We start from the raw sequence: 26,863 nt of genomic DNA, 5'->3' as shown, positions 1-26,863 counted from the left end.
CAACTATCTTAATATCCTTTTTGTGCTAGTTGGCTGTACCTGCACTAAATTTTTCCTTCATAGCTTGTTCTCCTTTTATAATACGGGGCCAATTTTATTATCGGCTCTTTTATTTCCATGACTGGTCAAATTATTTTCTCACGGCTCTCTTGTCCATCTCCAGCAGACATATGGTGAGGAATATGTTCGGACCATGAAATGGCAATAAAGTCACATTATTGAATCGTAATACATATTGTATCGGCACCTAAGTATTGTGGTAATTGAGGTCCCTGTAAAAATTCCCATGCTAGATTGGCCAGGCTGCCCCAGAGTACAGTGCTTACCACCCCCCCCCCCCCCAACCACAGGGAAGGTCAAGCAGGAGCCCTCTGTGTACCGTGATGGCCCGCCCTACCAGCGGCGTGGCTCTCTGCAGCTCTGGCAGTTTCTGGTCACCCTATTGGATGACCCGGCCAACGGTCACTTCATTGCCTGGACAGGCCGGGGCATGGAGTTCAAACTCATTGAGCCAGAAGAGGTCAGTTGTAAATGTTTAAATAATTTTTTTGTTGATGAACTTGACAGATTCTCTTACAAATGACTTTTTAGAGGTCAGTTCCTTACCCTGGTCCTAGTAGTAGTTCAGGCCATTAAAAGTCAGTGTAGTCATTCAATCCCTCTTCTCTTCTTTTTTTAAGACGTTCAATCAGGCGTTGTGACTGATTTTATGTTTTCTGTCTTGTCTCTTCAGGTGGCTCGCCGCTGGGGCATCCAGAAAAACAGGCCAGCCATGAACTATGACAAGCTGAGTCGTTCTCTGCGCTACTACTATGAGAAGGGAATCATGCAGAAGGTAAAGGCAGGTTCACCCTTTCTATCCTTCCCCATTTCTCCTCAGCAACAGCCTGATGCTTCCTTGGCTCATCTGAATACAACCTTGGAGGGTGATGCAGCCATAGAAATCCATATGATATAATGTTAGAACTATTGTGTTCTATTTGATTCTGTGGGTCTAACTAACTTGCTCTTCTCCGATTGGTCCTTTCCAGGTTGCTGGCGAGAGATACGTGTACAAGTTTGTGTGCGACCCTGAGGCCCTGTTCTCCATGGCCTTCCCTGACAACCAGAGGCCCAACCTGAAGGCCGACCCAGACAGCCTGCCCTGCGTTGGGGTGGATGATGACACCCTGCCCCTCGCCCACTACAAGAACACCCCTTACTTGGTGGACTCTGGGGAGCAGTGTGTAGGTCTACCCTACGGGTACTGACTGCCCCCCCCCCCCCCCCCCCCCCCCCCCCCCCCCACGCTGCTCCTCAACCCAACCCAGAGATCAAGCTCCAACTGCTGAGGCTGAGCAAGAAACTGGATCAAACCTGAACCCGGAACCTCCCTCTCTCCGCTAAATTACTCCTCCAATCCTGCCCACTTACGGATTAACTTAACCCTCCCCCTAAAATGACTGAGGAGAAACCTGCACCAACCACGTTCCTTGGCATCATCTATAGTACCAAGAGAGAGGGCACCGTGGAAGTAAGGGTGTTATGGACTACAGTGGCTCCGCCAACTCTCAACTCAAGGTGAACTGGCGTCATTGCTATGGAGACGAAGAGGAAGTGATGGGCCAGGGGCCGTGTTATTATGGCAGCATGCCGGAGGACTGACCGATAGATCTCTGTGTAGACTGCAAGAATTGTAGCAGTTCTGATTTCGGACAACCTGCTTTTTCTAAAATAATTTTATTAAAAGTTAATTCTGACAAGTATCTATAAATAAAGCACTATTCTGTAGTTGCCTATTTGGTCCCCAATAATTACGTATTTTTCTGCCACATATTAACAATAAGATCTGTGTAAGTAAGGGCTTTGATTTGCAAAAATAAATAGTAACATTTGAATATTTCTAAACAAACCCATAGACCTGTTGGTTTCTGAAGACTTGGTATAGAAACGTATGCTGGCTATTCTACAATTGGTTACACTCCTTTACAAAACCCATGTGGCTCTGGTCAAAAGTAGTGCACTGAATAGGGTGTCATTTAGGATGCAGACTCTGTCTGGTGTCCATTCTCATTTATACTGACACTCCACAACATTTAATTTTTTTTCCTAAAGGTTGTAACTAATCAGCGCTCCACCTAAAACGATAAATCCCCTGCAGGAATCTTTCATTTTCCAAAGGGGACAACTGTGTCAATATTTTTCCCATAGATTTTGAATTTTTACATACCTTGGGTTAAAGCTTTTTTTTTTTTTTTGGGTGCTTGATGTTTCCTCAGCAGTGAGTACTAGATTCTTAAATGCACCAGGATGGCATCTTTCAGGACATTGCATGCGAAGGTGTGGAATTATACACCTTTCCCTGGAGTCCTCTTTCTACCAATTGCAGGTTGTCAACGAGAGACCTCTGCTTCTCTTTGCATGACAGTGTATTCAAACAAACTGTCCACTAACATATGGCTTTACTCTACTCTGGACAAAGAAGACAAATTGTGAAAGTTCTCTGCATTTTGTTTGTTTCTTAAATGGGGGGGGGGGGGGGGAGACAAACTTATATAAATATATATTTTTGCTAAGTCTGCATCTAATTTGATTGTATAGTTCTGCCTATAACACATGTATCCCTGTGACGTGATTATTACTGCAGATAGTTTTCTTTTTAGAGGCTGTAATTGGTGAGTGAAATGGTAGGATGAAGAGTGAGAAAATAGTATTAGGTATAAAGAAGTAGTGTGGCTTGGGTTCCATTCAGTGTGGTGCATTGGTCTAAGGCACTGCATCTCAGTGCAAGGAGTGTCACTACAGTCCCTGGTTCGAATCCAGGCTGTATCACATCTGACCGTGATTGGGAGTCCCATAGGGCGGCGCACATTGGCCCAGCGTCGTCCGGGTTTGACCTGGGTAGGCTGTCATTGTAAATAAGAATTTGTTCTTCACCGTTCTTCACTTAAATTTAAGGAGGGGAAAAATTCTCTATATAGTGAACTATGGGCCCTGGTCAAAAGTAGCGCACTATATATAAGGTGCCAATTCAGACAGTTAAGAGATGTGAGTATCCACCTCTAGTCTCTACCCTGACCTGACCAAGGGTTGTCTGAACTTGTATAGGCTTCACCTTCTTTCCCTCTTCACAATGTGTACCTTTACACTGCAAAGTTTATAATGATCTGTACTGGGTACAATAAACTCTTCTTTCTGCTTCACTTCCTTTGGTCTGGTCTGTTTCGTCGTTCCCTGTTCCCGCTCCGCTTCATCCTCACACAGACTGCGTTACCAAATGGCACCCTATTCCCTATAGTGCACTACTTATCTAGGGCCCTGGTCAAAAACAGTGCACTATATAGGGTGCCATTTAGGTCTAAGCTGATGTTCTGCACTGAAGTTCTTGGCTTTGCTAATTACTGAGTCACATGCTTTTTTTTTTTCTTCTCTCGTTTTGGTATTTCCTTTGTTAAATATTACCGTCTACTCTCCTATTGCAAATGGTTTAGCGAAACACTGACAAAATATTATGGCAGTACTCCCTGGAAATCAGTGGCAATTGTTACATAATGTACAGATGAATCATTGATCATTGTGCTCTCAAGAATTGCACTTTTTCTACCTGTACATGTCCTTGTTTATGCTTGAATTGTGTTTTTATGTATGCACAGTGGTGCAACCAAAATTCCCCCACAGACACAAAGACTACTTGCAGTAAAATGAATGAAAGCAGTGAGTTTGTTTGGCTCTTCTTTTTTTTAGGCTGGCATGACATGTCCAAAGGATTCTTGAAAGTTGGATTATTCTTCAAGCAGGCTAGTTTTAACTTTGCGTAGGAGTGGAATATTCCCTGAGCCGGTACAAGGACAAACATTCCCTGAGCCTGTACAAGAACAAACATGTGTATTTTCACCTCAGTCTTGAAGGAGAGTACCAACGACCTATATAGCATACACTACATACCGTTACACTAGCCTACAACTTTCTTCATAAGTCTATAGTTAAGGATAAACAAATACATTTATTCTTAAGAAGGTTTCGGGATGCACAAAAGGAGACTAGTTCAGCTTACAATTCCATCACTAAAACAATTCCCCAGTTTGAGGTCAAACAATAGGAGATAGAAAAAATATATAGTTTTCATGTAAAATGCATGAAATGTATGTCTCAAATGTACGGGTCTGCAAAATATACTATGAGGTCCTGGACAACAGCACTCTGTGAACTACATTGGAAGAACAGTTGCACTTTTGAATGTAAAATAGATGAGTGAGGGGTAGTTTTTTAACTTTCTTGGAAAACCTGCTTGAGAAGGCAGTTGACTATAATCACTGCAGTGGTAGGCCAGGCCTACTCAAAAAATAAGACCACAAATTCAATGGTGAATAAATACAATCTAGTTTATTTTCAGAAATTGATTACCAAAGTCTTATCAATGTACGTACCTTCCTTCCCTGTAAATCTCTCTTTCTAATAATGCAAGTCTTCCCTCCCCCTCACACACCGTTACTTCACTCACCCTCTCTCCCAATTAGGATTTAGCACTGATCCCTATTTGACGGGCTTGATCCACTTACTGAGGATGCACTGATCAGATTGAGTCTGATCAGATGTCACATCACTGTGGAAACATCCACTCTTAGAAAGCCACTTAACCTTCAGCCCCACCCTCTTCAATCCTCCCTGGAAATCTTAGTGCAGGCCAGATAGCAGACCTGGGTTCAAATAGTATTTGAAATCATTTCAAATACTTTATCTGTGCTCGATTGAGCTTGCCTGGCTTAATACACTAACCAAATATCCCCAAAACTCGAAACCCAGCCCATCTGGCACTACAGGCCAACTAGAGCAAATGCTCAAAATATTTCAAATATTTCAAATACTATTTGAACCCAGGTTTGCCAAATAGAACTGGCCCATTAATCACAATCAGCAGTCAGAGTCAAATATCACCCCCGGTTTCTCACACCTCTATACAGTCATATTATGTGGTGAAAAGACGGTCGGAAAAACGCTCAGAGAGCAATTTATGACAGTGTGCACAAACTAAATGGACGGTCCATCAACATACATTTGACCACACAGACAGCCAAAGTGACTTATTGATCCTCTCTCTGAAAAACAAGATGTGGGACAGGCAGCTAATGCATATAGAGGTTTTAGTTACAGGGCCAGGACTCACTGCAGTTTGCTGCTTTCAATGCAGTAGAGCGGTAAGAGACACACCCTAATCTGACTCAGAGTGGTTCCTGGTTTTAGAAGAGGAATGTTTTATAGTAACATTTTAACAATGTAACTTAATTGGGGAGGACGGGCTCGTGGTAATGGCTGGAGAGGAATAGGGGAATGGTATCAGATACATCAAACTCATGGTTTGATGCCATTCCATTGACTCCGTTCCATAAAGTATTATGAGCCGTCTTCCCCTCAGCAGCCTCCACTGGTAATAAGGCTGCTGAGGGAAGGCTGCTGGGGAGGGACGGGTCATAATAATGGCTGGAACAACATGTATTTGATACCATTCCACGTGTTCCACTCCAGCCATTACCACGAACCCGTCCTCCCCAATTAAGGAGCCACCAAGCTCCTGTGGATGTCACAACACAAAGTGTTTTCTTTGGGTTATCTGCAGATTTTTTGTATTATTTCATGAAATAAAACGAATGATGAAATGTTATTAGCTGGATTTAAATACGAGTGAGTAGAATACAGGAACATATGTAGGTAGAGAGAGTGAGATGTTGATCTTCACATAAACCCCTGATTAGACCCAATCCTGATCTCTTTCAAGGAGCTGTCACACTGCCCTTAATCCGGTATTGCACAACATACTTTACCTAGTGGACACACAGACACACACCAGACTCTTCAACCTCAGGAGGCTGAAGAAATTCAGCCTGTCTCTGAGGGCCCTCATAGTGGTCTACAGGAACACCATCAAGAGCATACTGTTGGACTCCATTCCAGCCTGGTACGGCCACTCCACCGCCGCTGACTGCAAGGCTGCTGAATAGCCGCCACTAGGCAGTTACCTGCTCCCCCTCCTGTAAATATGAAATACCTGTCGGTCAAACAATTTTACCTGGCTTTACTAGTGCTTTCAGTTCCAGATCTAGTTCTTATACCGTTTCCATCCATATTTTTGCTGATTAAAGTAAAAGCTGTACATCAAGGTTCCCCAAATGGCAGCATGCCACCCCCCAAAAATAAGTTTTCTTAGAAAAAAATATATATATATCAAAAACATTTTTTTAATAAATACAGTTGAAGTCGGAAGTTCACATACACTTAGGTTGGAGTCATTCAAACTCGTTTTTCAAACTATAGTTTTGGAAATTCGGTTAGGACATCTACTTTGTGCATGACACAAGTCATTTTTCCAACAATTGTTTAAAGACAGATTATTTCACTTATAATTCACTGTATCACAATTCCAGTGTGTCAGAAGTTTACATACACTAAGTTGACTGTGCCTGTAAACAGCTTGGAAAATTCCAGAAAATGATGTCATGGCTTTAGAAGCTTCTGATAGCCTAATTGACATAATTTGAGTCAATTGGAGGTGTACCTGTGGATGTATTTCAAGGCCTACCTTCAAACTCAATGCCTCTTTGCTTGACATCATGGGAAAATCAAAATAAAAAAATTGTAGACCTCCACAAGTCTGGTTCATCCTTGGGAGCAATTTCCAAACGCCTGAAGGTACCACATTCATCTGTACAAACAATAATACGCACGTATAAACACCATGGGACCACGCAGCCGTCATACAGCTCATGAACGAGATGCGTTCCGTCTCCTAGAGATGAACGTACTTTGGTGCGAAAAGTGCTAATCAATCCCAGAACAACGGCAAGGGACCTTGTGAAGATCCTGGAGGAAACAGGTACAAAAGTATCTATATCCACAGTATAACGAGTCTTATATCGACATAACCTGAAATGCCGCTCAGCAAGGAAGAGGCCACTGCTCCAAAACCACCATAAAAAGACAGACTACGGTTTGCAACTGCACATGGAGAAATGTCCTCTGACCTGATGAAACAAAAATAGAACTGTTTGGTCATAATGACCATCGTTATGTTTGGAGGAAAAAGGGGGAGGCTTGCAAGTCGAAGAACACCATCCCAACCATGAAGCACGGGGGTGGCAGCATCATGTTGTGGGGGTGCTTTGCTGCAGGAGGAACTGGTGCACTTCACAAATAGATGACATCATGAGGGATGAAAATTATGTGGATATATTGAAGCAACATCTCAAGACATCAGTCAGGAAGTTAAAGCATGGTCGCAAATGGGTCTTCCAAATGGACAATGACCCCAAGCATACTTCCAAAGTTGTGGCAAAATGGCTTAAGGACAACAAAGTCAAGGTATTGGAGTGGCCATCACCAAGCCCTAACCTCAATCCCATCGAAAATGTGTGGGCAGAACTGAAGTGTGTGCGAGCAAGAAGGCCTACAAACCTGACTCAGTTATACCAGCTTTGTCTAGAGGAACGTACCAAAATTCACCCAACTTATTGTGGGAAGCTTGAGGAAGGCTACCCGAAATGTTTGACCCAAGTTAAACAACTTAAAGGCAATGCTAACAAATACGAATTGAGTGTATGTAAACTTCTGAGCCACTGGGAATGTGATGAATGAAATAAAAGCTGAAATAAATCCTTCTCTCAACTATTATTGTGACATTTCACATTTTTTTAAATTCCCTGTCTTAGGTCAGTTAGGATCACAACTTTATTTTAAGAATGTAAAATGTGGTACAGCTTTCCGTACTCGTCCTGAGGAGCGTGCTAGCCGCCTGGTGAAGACTGTGCCAGTTCCACGCACCAGGTCTCCAGTATGCCTCCCCAGCCCTGCACATCCTGTACCAGCTCTCTGCACACACCTTGAGGCTTATGTCATCTGTTCGGTACCATGTGTGCCGGTCCTACGCACCGTGTCTCTAGTGCGCCTCCACAGCCCAGTACGTCCTGTGCCAGCTACACTCACCCGGCCTCCAGTGCATCTCCCCAGCCCGGTACACCCTGTGCCGGCTCCACGCACCAGGCATCCTGTGCGTCTCCCCAGCCCGGTACGTCCTGTGCCAGCTCCACGCACCAGGCCTCCAGCGACGGTCTGCAGTCCAGAGCCTCCAGCGACGGTCGGCGGTCCAGAGCCTCCAGCAACGGTCTGCGGTCCAGAGCCTCCAGCGACAGTCTGCAGTCCAGAAGTCTGCGAGGGTTCCCAGTCCAGAGTCTCCAGTGAGGGTTCCCAGTTCAGAGCCTCCAGTGAGGGTTCCCAGTCCAGAGCCTCCTGCAAGGGTTCCCAGTCCGGAGCCTCCGGCAAGCGTTCCCAGTCCAGAGCCTCCTGCGAGGGTTCCCAGTCCAGAGCCTTCAGCGAGGGTTCCCAGTCCGAAGCCTCCGGTGACTATCTACGGTCCAGAGTCCCCGGCGACGATCTACGTTCCGGAGTCCCCGGCAACGATCCATGGTCCGGAGTCCCCGGCAATGATCCACAGTCCGTTTCCTCCTGCGATAATCCATGATCCGGAGCCTCCGGCGACAATCTACGGTCCAGAGCCTCCAGCAACGATCCACGGTCCGGAGTCCCCGGCGACGATCTACGGTCCGGTTCCTCCGGCATCAATCCACGGTCCGGAGCCTTCGGTGACGATCCACGGTCCGGAGCCTCCGGCGACGATCCACGGTCCATTTCCTCCGGCGACGATCCGCAGTCCGGAGTCCCCGGCGACGATCCACGGTCCATTTCCTCCGGCGACAATCCACGGTCCGGAGCCTCCGGCGACGATCCACGGTCCGGTTCCTCCGGCGACAATCCACGGTCTAGTTCCACGGAAGCGGAGGGATCCGCGAGCAGAGCAGGGTCTACGCCCTGAACCGGAGCCGCAACCGAAGCTAGATGCCACCCAGGCCCTCCCCCATAGAGTCAGGTTTTGCGGCCAGAGTCCGCACCTTTGGGGGGGGGGGGGGGGGGGGGTACTGTCAGTACTCTAGTTTGTGTATTTCTATGTTGGCCTGGTATGGTTCCCAATCAGAGGCAGTTGTCTATCGTTGTCTCTGATTGGGGATCATATTTAGGCAGCCTTTTTTACCACCTGTTGTGTGTGGGATTTGTTTTTGTATTGTAGCCTTTGCACTACAAAGCTGCACGTTCGTTTTGTTCCTCTTTATTGTTTTGTTGCTGGTTCACATTAATAAATATGATGAACGCCTTCCACGCTGCACCTTGGTCCAATCCTTCCAACAACGACCGTTACACCGCAAAAACTACAAAGACACACACACACACACACACACAATGAGAAATTGACATTGAACTCAGCCAGCAGCTCCTGAGGAAGATCACCACAGTTAGAAACAGTTAGAAAGAACAGTTAGAAAGAACAAGCCTGAGCTCCCCCCTGTACTACTCGCCACAAGGGGGAGAGAGGCCTTCTCATCAAAGTTTGCCTTCACCCCCACCACCACTCTAGTTTCTTACCTCCCAAAGAAGAACAATAATGTGGTCCTCCTGAGCACACTGCACAAAACGGCTGAGATCAGTGATCGTGAGGACAGGAAACAAGCCATCATCCTGGACTACAACCACAACAAAGGAGGCGTGGACAACCTGGACAAGGTGATTGGAACTTACAGCTACAGGAGGATGACTGCCCGCTGGCCCCTGGTCATCTCCCATAACATTATTGATGTGTCCTAATACAATGCCTTTGTGATATGGAACAAGATCAACCCTACCTGGATGCCTTATAAGCGGAACAAGAGGAGGGTGTTCCTGGAACAGCTGGGAAAGGCATTTGTAACCCCACACATTCAAAGAAGGGAGCACCTCCCCCGCACAGCAGCCTCTGCAGCGCTTGTGAAAGCTGTTCAGGGGGCTGAATCTTGTCCTGATCCACCTGAGGCTGAACTCATCTGCAAAGTCCATGGACACACACTGCATACTGTCCTACATGTGCTAATTAGAGTTGATTTATTTATTTTCTTCAGGTTTTTGTTTTGTATCTATTTTGTATCTTATTTTATTTTTTCTTGTTTCTTCTTGTTGTTGTTTATACACCTTGTGGGTGGGGGCAATGGTTAAAAAAATGGGAGAAGACTAGTATTTTGTGGTTGAATTCCTCATTGTACTGGATATAAGAATTTATCACTATGCTGCCAAAAAAGTTCAAGACTGTTATTGTTTCCCTTCAATAAAATGCAGGTTTGTGATGAATGACAGGTTGATCCTTCATGCAAAATAGATTTGGGTGTTAAAATTCAATTAAGCTGTTTTGTTTTAGGGGTTTAGTGAAGGCGGGTAATTTTTAACCTTAAGACAAGGGGAGTATACAGAATGTTAAAGACTACACAAGGGTTAAACCACATCAGGAGACCACTTGAGGTCTGGGAAAAAAATCGAAAAATTTGTACTTTTTTTGAGTAGTTACCCTTTAATTCAAGTGAACAGGAACCTAGCACTTGACTAGCTGTATTTCTGTAGCGTATGCATGAGATGGTGTATGCAAAAGAAATGGCCACTGGATTGACGCAAATAATCACGGTATTGTTCTGACAGGTAGGCATAGACTATTATTTTTTTTTATTTTTTTTTATTTTTTTTTGTCATTTAGCAGACGCTCTTATCCAGAGCGACTTACAGTAGAGTGCATACATTTTATATACTGAGACAAGGATATCCCTACCGGCCAAACCCTCCCTAACCCGGACGACGCTATGCCAATTGTGCGTCGCCCCACGGACCTACCGGTTGCGGCCGGCTGCGACAGAGCCTGGGCGCGAACCCAGCCCAGCCTGGGCGCGAACCCAGAGACTCTGGTGGCGCAGCTAGCACTGCAATGCAGTGCCCCAGACCACTGCGCCACCCGGGAAGACTATTTTGTAGCTAGTTAACGTTTAATAGTTTTTTTAACATTTAATAAGCCATTCCATCTACCAGAAGACCGTTAGACCTATCATTAGCGTCGCTATATTTTTCCTGTTCCTTAATTGTTCGAAACCTGGACGTTTTACTTCCTGTTATGAGGCATGTCTTACCTTGCTTCAAAGTAGCCTATAGCCAAAATCCCACCAAAGAAACATGGAGGCAATTATTTTTATAAGGATTTACTCATGTGTTCTCCTGTTCTATTGGTTTTCTTTCAACTTTTTTTTATTGTCTAGCACCGAAAGGCATTATCCTAATCATATTAGCAAACCATAATAGTTGTTGCATCTTTAAATCCCCTCCCTTTTTAAGTATAATTACATCACTGTCCATGAAACCCTCGTGCATGTGTGGTGCGCATTTTAGAACGGTGTTTTCACGCAAATATAATTTTGGAATCATCACACATACTGCCGTTTGTACATTGCTGTGACTAAAATGTGAATAAATAAGAGTTTAGCAACATTTTCAGCTAAACGTTCCGATCAGCCCTATTAATTGATACGGCATATACCTCCAAAACACTACTTTGATACATATCAGTGGGGATTAAGAATTGAGTATATGCAATGCCCACTGAAAAATAAATGGGTATACAGAGTATACCTGCGTATACCCCCAACTATACCACTGCAGTTAGGCCTATGTGTCACGGCCGTTGAATGAAGAGGACCAAGGTGCAGCGTGGTTGGCGTACATATTACCTTTTATTAGGTGATGACGCCGACAAAACAATAAACAATGCCAAACAACCGTGAAGCTTAAGGCTAAGTGCCACAAACAAAGTTAACCTCCCACAAAGACAGGTGAGAAAAAGGGATACCTAAGTATGGTTCTCAATCATACTCTGGGTGGGCATCTATCCTCGGTGGTGGCTCAGGTGCGGGACGCAGACCCCGCTCCACCACTGGCTCACCCCACTTTGGTGGCACCTCTGGTGCGGGGACCCTCGTCGCCGACCCCGGACTGGGCACCGTCGCTGGGTGCGCCGGACTGGGGACCGTCGCTGGAGGCTCCGGACTGGGGAACGTCGCTGGAGGCCCCGGACTGGGGAACGTCGCTGGAGGCCCCGGACTGGGGAACGTCGCTGGAGGCCCCGGACTGGGGAACGTCGCTGGAGGCCCCGGACTGGGGAACGTCGCTGGAGGCCCCGGACTGGGGAACGTCGCTGGAGGCTCCGGACTGCGGACCGGAGGAGTAGTAGTAGAAGGAGGGGGAGGACGAGGAGGAGGGGAGGAGGAGAAGTAATAGGAGGGGGAGGTGGAGTAGAAGGAGGGGGATGGACGAGAAGGAGGGGAGGAGGAGTAGGAGGAAGAGGGGAGGAGGAGGTGGAGTAGAAGGAGGGGGAGGAGGAGGAGGGGAGGAGTACGAGGGGAGGAGGAGAAGTAGTAGGGGGGAGGGGGAGGAGGAGTAGGAGGAAGAGGGGAGGAGGAGGTGGAGTAGAAGGAGGGGGGAGGGGAGGAGGAGGTGGAGTAGGAACGGAGAGGAGGAGGATGAGGAGGGCAGGAGAAGAAGGATTAGTATGAGGAGGAGGATAGGGAGGAGGAGGCGGAGGCGGAGAAGAAGCAGGAGGAGTAGACAGTAGTCGTGGTAGGAGGAGGAGGAGGAGGAGAGGAAGTAGGATGAGGAGTAGACAGGAGGAAGAGAAGGTGTAGGAGGGGGAGGAGGAGGAGGAGGACGAAGAGGAAGAGGAGGAGTAGACAGTAGGAGGAGGAGGAGCCGGAGTGGTAGTAGTAGTAAACTGTAGTAGAAGTAATAGTAGTAGAAGAATTAGTAGTAGTAGCAGTAGTAGTAGCAGTAGTAGTAATAGACAGTAGTAGTAGAAGCGGTAGGTAGTAGTAGTAGTAGTAGTAGTAGTAATAGACAGTAGTAGTAGTAGTGGTAGTACTAGTACAAGAAGTGGTAGTAGCAGGAGTAGTAGTTATAGTAGTAGCGGTAATAGTAGCAGTAGCGTTACTAGTAGTAGTAGTAGTGGTACTAGTAGTATTAATAGACAGTAGTAGTAGAAGAAGTGGTAGTAGCAGCAGTAGTAGATGTAGTAGTAGTAGCGGTAGTAGTAGTAGTAGTGGTAGTAGTAGTAGCAGTAATAATAGACAGTAGTAGCAGTAGTAGTAATAGACAGTAGTAGTAGTAGCGGTAGTAGTAGTAGTGGGTAGTAGTAGACAGTAGTAGTAGTAGTAGTAGAAGTAGTAGTAGCAGCAGTAGTAGTGGTAGTAGTAGCAGTAGTAGTAGTGGTAGTAGTAGCAGTAGCAGTAGTAGTAGTAGACAGTAGTGGTAGTAGTAGTAGTAATAATAGACAGTAGTAGCAGTAGTAGTAATAGACAGTAGTAGTAGTAGTGGTAGTAGTAGCGGTAGTAGTAACAATAGTAGGAATAGATAGTAGAATAAGAAGTAGTGGTAGTAGTAGTAGCGGTAGTAGTAGTAGCAGTAGTAGTGGTAGTAGTGTTAGTAGTAGTAGTGATAGACAGAAGTAGTAAAGTAGCTTTCGCTGCCTCCAGTTCCTCCCGTGGACGGCGATACTCCCCAGCCTGCCTCCAGGGTCCTTTACCATCCAGGATTTCCTCCCAAGTCCATGAATCCTGAACACGCTGCTCCTCCTTGCCACGCTGCTTGGTCCGTTGGTGGTGGGAAGTTCTGTCACGGCCATTGAATGAAGAGGACCAAGGTGCAGCGTGGTTGGCGTACATATGACCTTTTATTAGGTGATGAAGCCGACAAAACAATAAACAATACCAAACAACCGTGAAGCTTAAGGCTAAGTGCCACAAACAATGTTAACCTCCCACAAAGACAGGTGGGAAAAAGGAACCTAAGTATGGTTCTCAATCAGAGACAACGATAGACAGCTGTCCCTGATTGAGAACCCTACCAAAACACAGAAATACAAATAATAGAACGAAAGAACATAGAATACCCACCCCAAATCACACCCTGACCAAACCAAATAGAGACATAAAAAGGATCTCTAAGGTCAGGGCGTGACACTATGTCACAGATCCCCTATGCATCAGGGGTGATCCAGATGCATATTGTGCCTTATAACCAACGTGGGTTTCAAAATGCAATGAACAACTTGGCTGGTAAGTCAACGGGAATCGCTTCAAAATGTTCAAAACACACTATTCAGAGTAATAAGCAAAAGAAGAATGCTTCCTCTTACAACACAAATCTCATAACCAATGGAATGCATGTTCACTTTTTAACTTGAGCAAGGCCATTTTAATACAAAATAAATAATATTATGTCCAACCCATTTATGTCGTCTCCCTCTCATTGCTTTGGTACATGACATGCATTAAGTTCCTTTACTTCAATACAGCCCCTCTGTCTTTGTCGATAGAGGACGGCAGGAAATTCCTTCTCAACAGGTATAGACCATGTCTATCAGTCCCAGCACTTTCTCTGTACTAAAATTAGATAATGATGAACATGAAATAGTCTGTTTGTACGTCCCATTTCTCCACCCTTATCCAGAAGTGTGCACTTGCAAACTCCCTGTCATGGATTTAACAATGGTGGAAACTCTGTCCAGGCAATACTGACACCATTCCAATCCTTTTAAATCTAAGGGAGTGTTCAAGTGCACATTTTGGGAGAAGTTTGGAGAATCGGGATGCAACGTAGACCTAACTCTGTACGTTACAGGTCTGTGTTTGACCTGGTGAAAGTCACCCGTTGTCACGATCGTGTGGAGGATTGACGGACCAAAACGCAGCTTTAGGAAAATAAGCCATCTCCTTTTTATTGACGAAGAAGGCAAACGAAACAAAAAACACTTAAACACTAAACAAAACAAGAAAACGATCGTGAAGCTAAACAACGATGTGCACACACTGGCTACAAACGTATCACATAGACAACTACTCACAACCAATGAAAGCCTATGGCTACCCTAAATAAGGCTCCCAATCAGAGACAACCGAAATCAGCTGTCTCTAATTGGGAACTCATTCAGGTAACCATAGACTCTCCTAGACAACTAAGCATACATAGACAACGCTAGACACATGTACTCAACACAAACCCATATACTATACCCAACAACCCCTTTACCATAAAAACACCCAAAACCAACAAAACACAAACATTCCCCATGTCACACCCTGACCTAACTAAAATAATAAAGAAAACAAAGAATACTAAGGCCAGGGCGTGACATAACCCCCCCCTTAAGGTGCGAACTCCGGGCGCACCATTACACAGTCTAGGGGAGGGTCTGGGTGGGCTTCCATCCACGGTGGCGGCTCCGGCTCTGGTTGTGGTCCCCACGTCACCACAGTCCCTAACCACCTCCTTAGCTTCCTCCAGATGACCCCCCTCCACATTAACCCCATTGCATTAAGGGGCAGTTCCGGACTAAGGGGCAGCTCCGGACTAAGGGGCAGTACCAGGGTCAGGGGCAGTACCAGGGTCAGGGGCAGTACCAGGGTCAGGGGCAGCACCAGGGTCAGGGGCAGCACCAGGATAAGGGGCAGCACCAGGATAAGGGGCAGCTCCGGACTGAGGAATGGCAGCGCCGGACTGAGGGACTGCAGCTCCGGACTGAGGGACTGCAGCTCCGGACTGAGGGACTGCAGCTCCGGACTGAGGGACGGCCCATGGCTGGCTGACAGATCTGGCTGCTCATGGCTGGCTGACGGATCTGGCTGCTCATGGCTGGCTGACGGATCTGGCTGCTCATGGCTGGCTGACGGATCTGGCTGCTCATGGCTGGCTGACGGATCTGGCTGCTCATGGCTGGCTGACGGATCTGGCTGCTCATGGCTGGCTGACGGATCTGGCTGCTCATGGCTGGCTGACGGATCTGGCTGCTCAAGGCTAGCTGACGGATCTGGCTGCTCAAGGCTAGCTGACGGATCTGGCTGCTCAAGGCTGGCTGACGGATCTGGCTGCTCATGGCTGGCTGACGGATCTGGCTGCTCATGGCTGGCTGACGGATCTGGCTGCTCATGGCTGGCTGATCTGGCTGCTCATGGCTGGCTGGCGGCTCTGGCGGATCCTGTCTGGTTGGCGGCTCTGGCGGATCCTGTCTGGTTGGCGGCTCTGGCGGATCCTGTCTGGCTGGCGGCTCTGGCGGCTCCTGTCTGGCTGGCGGCTCTGGCGGCTCCTGTCTGGCTGGCGGCTCTAGCGGCTCCTGTCTGGCTGGCGGCTCTAGCGGCTCCTGTCTGGCTGGCGGCTCTAGCGGCTCCTGTCTGGCTGGCGGCTCTAGCGGCTCCTGTCTGGCTGGCGGCTCTAGCGGCTCCTGTCTGGCTGGCGGCTCTAGCGGCTCCTGTCTGGCTGGCGGCTCTAGCGGCTCCTGTCTGGCTGGCGGCTCTAGCGGCTCCTGTCTGGCTGGCGGCTCTAGCGGCTCCTGTCTGGCTGGCGGCTCTAGCGGCTCCTGTCTGGCTGGCGGCTCTAGCGGCTCCTGTCTGGCTGGCGGCTCTAGCGGCTCCTGTCTGGCTGGCGGCTCTAGCGGCTCCTGTCTGGCTGGCGGCTCTAGCGGCTCCTGTCTGGCGGACGGCTCAGTAGGCTCATGGCAGACGGGCGACTTTGCAGGCTCATGGCAGACGGGCGGCTTTGCAGGCTCATTGCAGACGGATGGCTCAGATGGCGCTGGGGAGACGGATGGCTCAGATGGCGCTGGGGAGACGGATGGCTCAGATGGCGCTGGGGAGACGGATGGCTCAGATGGCGCTGGGGAGACGGATGGCTCAGATGGCGCTTGGCAGACGGGCAGTTCAGGCATCGCTGTGCAGACGGCAGACTCCTGCCGGCTGAGGCGCACTGTAGGCCTGGTGCGTGGTGCCGGGACTGGTGGCACCGGGCTGGGGACACGCATCTCAGGGCTAGTGCGGGGAGCAGCAACAGGACGCACAGGACTCTGGGGACACACAGGAGGCTTGGTGCGTGGTTTAGGCACTGGTGGTAAAGGGCTGGAGACACGCACCATATGGCTAGTGCGTGGAGGAGGCACTGGTGGTACTGGGTTGGGGCGGGGAGGTGGCGCCGGAAATACCGGACCGTGCAGGCGTACTGGCTCCCTTAAGCGCCGAGCCTGCCCAACCTTACCTGGTTGTATGCTCCCCGTCGCCTGACCAGTGCAGGGAGGTGGAATAACCCGCACCGGCCTATGTAGGCGAACCGGGGACACCATGCGTAAGGCTGGTGCCATGTACGCCGGCCCGAGGAGACGCACTGGTGACCAGATGCGTTGGGCCGGCTTCATGACATACGGCTCAACGCTCAGTCTAGCCCGGCCGATACGTGGAGCTGTACCGAACCGGGCTATGCACGCATACAGGAAACACCGTGCGCTCTACTGCGTAACACGGTGTCTGCCCGTACTCTCGCTCTCCACAGTAAGTACAGGGAGTAGGCGCAGGTTTCCTACCTGACTTCGCCACACTCCCTTTAAGGCCCCCCCTAAGAAATTTTTGGGTTGTACTCACGGGCTTCCAGCCTTGTCTCCGTGCTGCCTCCTCATATCGCCTCCTCTCGGCTTTAGCTGCCTCCAGCTCTTCACGAGGAAGGCGATATTCTCCCGGTTGTGCCCACGGCCCCTTTACCATACAGTATCTCCTCCCATGTCCACGAATCCTGTGTAGGTGGGTCCTCTTGCCGCTTTCCATGCCGCTTGGTCCTGTAATGGTGAGTAGTTCTGTCACGATCGTGTGGAGGATTGACGGACCAAAACGCAGCTTTAGGAAAATAAGCCATCTCCTTTTTATTGACGAAGAAGGCAAACGAAACAAAAAACACTTAAACACTAAACAAAACAAGAAAACGATCGTGAAGCTAAACAACGATGTGCACACACTGGCTACAAACGTATCACATAGACAACTACTCACAACCAATGAAAGCCTATGGCTACCCTAAATAAGGCTCCCAATCAGAGACAACCGAAATCAGCTGTCTCTAATTGGGAACTCATTCAGGTAACCATAGACTCTCCTAGACAACTAAACATACATAGACAACGCTAGACACATGTACTCAACACAAACCCATATACTATACCCAACAACCCCTTTACCATAAAAACACCCAAAACCAACAAAACACAAACATTCCCCATGTCACACCCTGACCTAACTAAAATAATAAAGAAAACAAAGAATACTAAGGCCAGGGCGTGACACCCGTTTCCAGGAGCTGACCCCAAGCTGCTGGGTTGGTACTTATCCCTGCCTATAGAGGACAGGAAGTTTATACAAGGTACAGCAGGGACCAGGAAATGTATTACAGAGCAACACAAGCACGAAAGCTCCCAGTTGTGTCATTATAGTTTGGCAGTCGATTTACAAAACAGTTGTATAGAATCCCTACCCAGTGATACCAAATGACTGTAAAATATTAATTATATTGACATAGCCTACTTACTATAGACTCAGTAAAAACTGAGCAACGCATTAGTTGTCCTTCCCCTCTTTCATCTCCACAGAGGAAGGAGTATTCCATCAGTTTCTGCAGAGGCATCCTGCTCTGGAAGTAGCCAGACAACTGGTTTATGTGAAACGTAATGGCTCTGCTTGAGTTAGGGCTCTGCTTGACTTTGAACTATTTTCTGTTTTAACCCAGGTTGATTTATCCTTAAGGAAGAATAGCCTACATACCATACTCACGTTACTCTGTATATTCTACTCAATTAATCATTTTCTTATACTTTATTAACAGTTTATATTTGATAACATAACATTTGCTTTTTTAGGAGGAGGAGGAGTACGAGGGGAGGAGTACGAGGGGAGGAGGAGAAGTAGTAGGAGGGGGAGGAGAGGAGGGGGAGGAGAGGAGGAGGAGGAGGAGGAAAAGGGGAGGAGGAGAAGTAGTAGGACGGGGAGGAGAGGAGGAGGAGGGGAGGAGGAGTAGGAGGAAGAGGGGAGGAGGAGGTGGAGTAGAAGGAGGGGGAGGACGAGGAGGAGGGGAGGAGGAGAAGTAATAAGAGGGGGAGTTGCAGTAGAAGGAGGGGGATGGACGAGGAGGAGGGGAGGAGGAGTAGGAGGAAGAGGGGAGGAGGAGGTGGAGTAGAAGGATGGGGAGGGGGAGGAGGGGAGGAGTACGAGGGGAGGAGGAGAAGTAGCAGGGAGGGAGGGGGAGGAGGGGAGGAGGAGTAGGAGGAAGAGGGGAGGAGAAGGTGGAGTAGAAGGAGGTGAGAGGGGAGGAGGAGGTGGAGTAGGAGGGAGAGGAGGAGGAGGAGAGGGGGAGGAGGAGGATGAGGAGGGTAGGAGAAGAAGGATTAGTTTGAGGAGGATGATAGGGAGGAGGAGGCGGAGGGGGAGAAGAAGCAGGAGGAGTAGACAGTAGTCGTGGTAGGAGGAGGAGGAGAGGAAGTAGGACGAGGAGTAGACAGAAGGAGGAAGAGAAGGTGTAGGAGGGGGAGGAGGAGGAGGCGGACAAAGAGGAAGAGGAGGAGTAGACAGTAGAAGGAGGAGGAGCCAGAATGGTAGTAGTAGTAAACTGTAGTAGTAGACAGTAGTAGAAGTAATAGTAGTAGAAGAATTAGTAGTATTCGCAGTAGTAGTAGCAGTAGTAGTAATAGACAGTAGTAGTAGTAGTAAGAGACAGTAGTAGTAGTAGTGGTAGTACTAGTAGAAGAAGTGGTAGTAGCAGGAGTAGTAGTTATAGTAGTAGCGGTAATAGTAGTAGTAGCTAACCTACTAGTAGTAGTAGTAGTGGTACTAGTAGTATTAATAGACAGTAGTAGTAGAAGAAGTGGTAGTAGCAGCAGTAGTAGAAGTAGTAGTAGTAGTAGCGGTAGTAGTAGTAGTAGTAGTGGTAGTAGTAGTAGTAGTAATAATAGACAGTAGTAGCAGTAGTAGTAATAGACAGTAGTAGTAGTAGTGGTAGTAGTGGTAGCGGGTAGTAGTAGACAGTAGTAGTAGTAGTAGTAGTTGTAGTAGTAGAAGAAGTAGTAGTAGCAGCAGCAGTAGTAGTAGTAGTAGCGGTAGTAGTAGCAGTAGTAGTAGCAGTAGTATCAGTGGTAGTAGTAGCAGCAGTAGTAGTAGTAGTAGTAGTAGTAGTAGTAGTAGTAGTAGTAGTAGTAGTAGTAGTAGTAGTGGTAGTAGTAGTAGTAGTAGACAGTAGTAGTAGACAGTAGTGGTAGTAGTAGTAGTAGCGGTAGCAGTAGTAGTAGTAATAATAGACAGTAGTAGCAGTAGTAGTAATAGACAGTAGTAGTAGTAGTGGTAGTAGTAGCGGTAGTAGTAACAAAAGTAGGAATAGATAGAAGTAGTAGTAGTAGTAGTAGTAGTAGTAGTAGTAGTAGTAGACAGTAGTAGTAATAGTAGTAGAAGAAGAAGTAGTGGTAGTAGTAGTAGTAGCGGTAGTAGTAGTAGCAGTAGTAGTAGTAGTAGTAGTAGTAGTAATAGACAGTAGTACTAGTAGTGGTAGTAGTAACAATAGTAGCAATAGACAGTAGTAGGAGTAGTGGTAGTAGTAGCAGTAGCAGTAGTAGTAGTAGTAGTAGTAGCAATGTTAGTAGTAATAATAGAAAGTAGTAGCAGTAGTAGTAATAGACAGTAGTAGTAGTAGTGGTAGTAGTAACACTAGAGTAATAGACAGTAGTAGTAGTAGTAGTGGTAGTAGTAGTAGTAGTAGTAGACAGTGGTAGTAGACAGTAGTAGCAGTAGTAGTAATAGACAGTAGTAGTAGTAGAAGAAGTAGTAGTAGCAGCATTAGTAGTAGTAGTAGCGGTAGTAGTAGCAGTAGTAGTAGCAGTAGTAGTGGTAGTAGTAGTAGTAGTAGTAGTAGTGGTAGTAGTAGCAGCAGTAGTAGTAGTAGTAGTGGTAGTAGTAGTAGTAGACAGTAGTAGTAGACAGTAGTGATAGTAATAGTAGTAGTAGTAGCAGTAGTAGTAGTAATAATAGACAGTAGTAGCAGTATTAGTAATAGACAGTAGTAGTAGTAGTGGTAGTAGTAGCGGTAGTAGTAACAATAGTAGTAATAGATAGTAGTAGTAATGGTAGTAGTAGTAATAGACAGTAGTAGTAATAGTAGTAGAAGAAGAAGTAGTGGTAGTAGTAGTAGTAGCGGTAGTAGTAGTAGCGGTAATAGTAGTAGCGGTAGTAGTAGCAGTAGTAGTAGCAGTAGTAGTAGTTTTAGTAGTGGTAGTAGTAGTAGTAGTAATAATATACAGTAGTAGTAGTAGTAGTAGTAGTAGTAATAGACAGTAGTAGCAGTATTGGTAGTAGTAACAATAGTAGTAATAGACAGTAGTAGGAGTAGTGGTAGTAGTAGTAGTAGCAGTAGTAGTAGTAGACAGTAGTAGTAGTAGTGGTAGTAGTAACAATAGTAGTAATAGACAGTAGTAGGAGTAGTGGTAGTAGTAGCAGTAGCAGCAGTAGTAGTAGTAGACATTAGTAGTAGTAGTGGTAGTAGTAACAATAGTAGTAATATACAGTAGTAGTAGTAGTAGTAGTAGGTAGTGGTAGTAGTAGTAATAGTAGTACTTATAGTAGCGGTAGTAGTAGTAGCGGTAGTAATAGTAGCGGTAGTAGTAGCAGTAGTAGTAGCAGTAGTAGTAGTGGTAATAGTAGTGTTGATAGTAGTAGTAATAATATACAGTAGTAGTAGTAGTAGTAGTAATAGACAGTAGTAGTAGTAGTGGTAGTAGTAACAATAGTAGTAATAGACAGTAGTAGTAGTAGTAGTAGTAGTAGTAGTAGTAGTAGTAGTAGTAGTAGTAGTAGTAGTAGTAGATAGTAGTGGTAGTAGTAGTAATAGTAGTAGTTATAGCAGCGGTAGTAGTAGTAGCGGTAGTAATAGTAGCGGTAGTAGCAGCAGTAGTAGTAGCAGTAGTAGTAGTAGTAATAGTAGTGTTATTAGTAGTGGTAGTAATATACAGTAGTAGTAGTAGTAGTAGTAGTAGTAATAGACAGTAGTAGTACTAGTAATCGTAGTAGTGGTAGTAGTAGCAGTAGTAATAGACAGTAGTAGTAGTAGTAGTAGTAATAGACCGTAGTAGTAGTAGTAGAAGTAGTATTAGCAGTAGTAGTTGTAGTATCGGTAGTAGTAGTTGCAGTAGTAGTGGTAGACAGTAGTAGTAGAAGTAGTAATAGTAGTAGTAGCGGTAGAAATAGTAGCAGTAGTAATAGACAGTAGTAGTGTTAGTAGTAGTAATAGACAGTAGTAGTAGAAGTAGTAGTTGTAGTAGCAGTAGTAGTAGCAGTAGTAGTAGTTGTAGTAGTAGTAGAAGTAGTCGTTGTAGTAGGCAGTAGTAGTAGTAGTAGACAGTAGTAGTAGAAGTAGTAGTTGTAGTAGCAGTAGAAGTAGTAGTATAAGTAGTAGTAGTAATAGACAGTAGTAGTAGTAGTAGAAGTAATAATAGTAGTAGCAGCGGTAAAAATAGTAGTAGTAGTAGTAGCAGTAATAGACAGTAGTAGTACTAGTAGTAGTAATATACAGTAGTAGTAGTAGTAGAAGTAGTAGTAGTGCTAGTAGTAGTAGTAGACGGTAGTAGTAGTATAAGTAGTAGTTGTAGTAGTTGTAGTAGCAGTAGTAGTAGTAGTAGTTGTAGTAGTGGTAGTAGTAGACAGTAGTAGTTGTAGAAGTAGTAGTAGCAGTAGACAGTAGTAGTAGTAGTAGTGGTAGTAGTGGTAGTAGTAGTAGTAGACAGTAGTAGTTGTGGTAGTAGTAGTAGACAGTAGTAATAGTAGTAGACAGTAGTAGGTGTAGTAGCAGTAGACAGTAGTAGCAGTAGACAGTAGTAGTAGTAGACGGTAGTAGTTGTAGTAGTAGTAGTAGACAGTAGTAGTTGTAGTAGCAGTTGAAGTAGTAGTTGTAGTAGACAGTAGTAGTAGTAGTAGTAGTAGTGGTAGTAGTAGACAGTAGTAGTTGTAGTAGTAGCAGTAGTAGTAGTGGTAGTAGTAGTAGTAGTGGGAGTAGTAGTAGTAGATGGTAGTAGTTGTGGTAGTAGTAGTAGACAGTAGTAGTAGTAGTAGTGGTAGTAGTAGACAGTAGTAGTTGTAGTAGCAGTAGAAGTAGTATTAGTAGTTGTAGTAGCAGTAGTAGTAGCGGTAGTAGTACTAGTAGTAGGAGGAGGACTTTATTAATCCCACGAATGGACATTGATTTCATCACCACAGCATCAAAGTTATTTTACTTCAGCTTCATTGTTTCTTTATTTTGATACAACCATGTTATTTTGTTCCTCTTCCCAACAACATGAAAGAGGATCTAAATCTGTTCAACTGTTCAGGGCACAGAGGAGTCCAGACAGTCCAAGTCTACCACCAGGTAGCAGCAGGAACAGTGCCGCGGTTCAGGGCCTGTCAGCCTCAGCAGCCCTTCACTACCCCAGCAGTGGGCTGTCTAGTCAGCCTACAAGACAACTTCCAGTCAGCCTGTGGTGATACCAGTGGCGGCCATATTGGAGCCACAGAGAATTCTCCAGGCCAACAGGAGGGGCTCTGCACCTAGGTCCAGCTGCTGTCTCAGCTGTGGGAGGAAGGAGGGTGGCAGGATGGCAACAGCAGTAGTTTGATGGTGTGTATGGACCTGTCAGCTCAGGCTAGCTTCTCTCTGGATATAGAGCTGGAGATGCAGAGCCTGTCTGCCATCCACCAATATGAGTCCATGGTCATCTCCATGTCCATGCACGACCAGACGGCAGACTTCCCCATGTTGGACCAGGAGACTCCTCCAGAGTACTATAGTTTCAACAGCAGTAGGATGGACCGCGCTGAGTGTAACAACAGGGTTGCAACTTTGGTTTTAGAAGTGGGGAGACATTATTATTCTAATAAAAATGTATGTCAGATAAACACTCCAAACAGCCTACCCAACCGCTCTGAGGCGTACGCATGGTCCTAAAGCACACCATTGCCTAGTTTGTATCACATTCCATTGATAAAACCTGGGGGGACCCATCCCCAGTGAAAGTTACGCAACGGTGTAACAACACCACCAACACCAGCATCAATACCAGCCAGTCAGCGGAGCCGGACTGTGACGACTCACTGTCACTCGTGGTCATCAAGGGAAGCACTGAGCAGCCCAGAGGAGCAGAGGAGGCGGCGCCACCTGAAGGCGGTATAGTGTCTTCCTGCACAGGAGACTGCAGCGAGTACTGTGATTGGACTTACGACAACTGCCCCGGGATCATAGCTAATGAGGAATAGGCCTCGAGGTACGAGCCAGCAAATAACAATGTTAACTATCACAGTCTTATGGAATAGGATGGGATTGTTCTCATGTATAAAGCAAGTAATGAGCGGACACCTGATTCAAACGAGACACCCCCACTAGGCCAAACCAAGATGGATCAGTCCGCTTGGTTCCGAGAGAGTCTCAGTGCACACCAGACTCCACCAGAAGGTGCTGCAGGTCCTGAAGGTGGACGACAGAGAGATGAGACAGGTCCTGTCGGGTACCCCTGGACCAGCTCAGACCCCTGTCTGTCGACTCCCAGAGGATCACCTCGGGGACCAGCTACATCCACCCAACAGGTGAGCACCCTCTGGTACCCCTCCTTCCTCTTAGTACATTTAGGTTTGTGCTATGCAGTCAGATAATTGTCGAGTCTTTGGGAAATGCTCTGTCTGGGTAGGTATATTAATGAATTAAAGAATGAATGGATGAATAAATTAATAAATTAATCGAGTTGGCTGTTGTTGAAATGTTTTTCTTTCTATCCTCCAGTGCCTCAGATAGGAGATCCCAGTGTCGGTGTAGGTGGTGAAGAAAAGGGAGAGTTAAACAGACTGGTGTCCCAGTCTCTTTCATCGGTTCTTGGGACAGGAGGGTCCTATAGGAGGAAAGGTCCAGTGGTCCACCCGAAGACTGAGGGAAGCAAGTCTGGGAAGGCAGTCATCCTCCTCCCAAAGCAGCCTGTGGCCAACTGGGGGGCCAGGTAACGAGACCTATTCACTCATTCATCTATGGACATGTTGAATGAATTAACATGCAATGCGTTGCACTATAGTGTTCCACAGTGTTCTCAGAGCTGGTTCAGATCCACCTGGATTGACTAACTCTCACACTCAACAGGTGGAACCAAAGACCACAACTCCAGCGAGGCATGGTACAAGGCAGCGGAGGACCTTGGGCCTGAAGGTGGGGCACTGAGGGAAGGAGGTCTGGCTGTGGTCGTGGAGGAGGGTGAAAATGGGGGCCTGGACACAAGCATTTCGCTACACTCGCTTTAACATCTGCTAACCATGTGTATGTGACAAATAAAATTAGATTTATTTGATTTGAAATGGCAAGTATTTGGGTAGTGGAATAAGCTGCACGACGGACAGAAGATTTTCCATTCACAGATGTTTGAGTTTCAAGTGTTTCAAAGTACATCGTTTGGGATGGGTCGTAGTTCAGTATTTGACTGAATATAGCTGAATTTGATGTTTCGGTAACACTACCTATCGGTAGGTACATAAGGACTTCATAGCACATTCATAACACAAACACAACACGTTCATAAGAAGTGTTTAAACATGAATTTCTATTTTTCTTTAGGAGTCATTAGGGAAAGGAGAAGGATCAGAGCTCCTTCCTATGCGTCACAGAGCTACCCTGTGATGTAACGGAGGTAAGCCTCAGTATGAGACAATGTCTCTTACTCAATTAATCTTTTCTCAATTCCTTGCATCCATTTTGGAGAAGGTCCAAGGTCCCTCCCCTTTGGCCTTCTCCAATTCTGTTTGAAAGGAAGCAAGGTGCAAGGTGATAGGATGTGAGGAATCAAGTAAAGAATGGAATTGGGAAAGTGTGAGTAATATGGCCACGAGAGAGCAGCAGATCCTAATAAAAGTTCACTGTCTGTCCGATTTTACAGGGAGAAGTAATGTTCTGGTTTGAGAACTATCAGGCATCTGAAGTGAGCAATAACCTCAGGTAAAATTAAACCACAGTGACCCTGTAGACTGAAACTACATAACTGTTGTTACACAAAGATTTCAACATAATTACAACTAGATCAATAGCAGGAAGACTTTTGTATTACAAGGGCTTTATCCCTCCACATGAACGAATGGACTACATGTCAAAGTTTTCACCTACGTTCTCTATTCCTGCAGAGTTGCCAAAGTGACCATGAGTGGTCCAAAGATGGCTGAGAGTGCAGTGCGTGAGATGGACGGGTACAGTATGCCGGGACAAACTGTGCATGTCGTTCACATACACTGACCCAGCAACACTGGGAGCCAGGGTCAGAGTCAGAGTCAGGGCCAGGGGGGCAAACCCAACAGCAGCAGTCAGGTCCCACAGCCAGCACAAAGACAGGGATATCTGGAGACGCCTCAGGCCCCCAAGACTACAAGAGCAACAACACCTAGACTACCACTTGACTGAAGGTTAGGGTGATAAGGACTCTTCCTACCAATGGTAGAACGTTTCTCTACAGCTTTTGTTATTGTTTTGGTTTGTAATCAGGGATTGGAGATATAAATATTATTTGTTTTCAATATGTTCCAATGCGTGGATTGCTCCCAAATTGATTTGTCCATAATCCTTGTCTCTCTCCCATGTCTTTGATCTCTTTTCTCATCTGGCGTTTCTCTCTCCAGCCCCTGCAGCTCAGCCTCCAAAAGAGGACCACCATGGGCAGCTTCAAATCCCTGATGGCCCCGCTGTCAGAGCGCCACCGCGAGGCGGGGAAGCAGAGGATCATATACGCCCTGCTGGAGCTGAGGGCCAAGCAGCAGGAGTTCCTCAGCAGCCTGCCCCTCAAGACCATCGTAGACATGACCTCTGACCTGCTGACACGATAAGCACTTACTTTGTTTTTAAACACAGGTTACTATATTTATTGTCAATTTTGATTCATTTGAATGAGGTAAGCAACTCATCCACTATGTTAAGTTTACTATGGTACGCAGGCTGTACCACCTGTTTTCAAGTCCATTCCCTAATGTTTCACGCCTCTGACATGCAGCAATGATTAATAATGGTGTAATAGCCTACAGTTGTCTTGACATTTTGTTTTATTTATTATGATAGGCTGTTTTACCAGTAAGCCTTACTTTCACCCCTGCACATCTCTCATTATCGTGTATGT

At 46.4% G+C, this 26,863-nt stretch overlaps 1 protein-coding gene and 1 pseudogene across 2 annotated transcripts in view; both read left to right on the top strand.

The window, feature by feature from the left end:
* Positions 1-3,182, top strand: part of LOC129816609 (ETS translocation variant 5-like) — a 14,294-nt gene extending 11,112 nt beyond the window's left edge. Inside the window, exons 11-13 of one of the 2 annotated variants that reach the window (XM_055871302.1) lie at positions 351-520; positions 734-841; positions 1,032-3,182. In XM_055871302.1, coding sequence (XP_055727277.1) covers positions 351-520; positions 734-841; positions 1,032-1,250 — 497 coding nt within the window. In that variant the 3' untranslated portion in view covers positions 1,251-3,182. The remainder of the gene's footprint in view (positions 1-350; positions 521-733; positions 842-1,031) is intronic. The other variant, XM_055871303.1, reaches the window with a different exon arrangement.
* LOC129817058 (RNA-binding protein 44-like) lies at positions 1,439-26,863 on the top strand (annotated as a pseudogene).

The sequence above is a fragment of the Salvelinus fontinalis genome, chromosome 19, assembly GCF_029448725.1.
Source record: "Salvelinus fontinalis isolate EN_2023a chromosome 19, ASM2944872v1, whole genome shotgun sequence".
Taxonomy (NCBI): Eukaryota; Metazoa; Chordata; class Actinopteri; order Salmoniformes; family Salmonidae; genus Salvelinus; species Salvelinus fontinalis.
The sequence above is the reverse complement of the archived record's forward strand: the minus strand, read 5'-3'. Positions and strand labels throughout refer to the sequence as shown.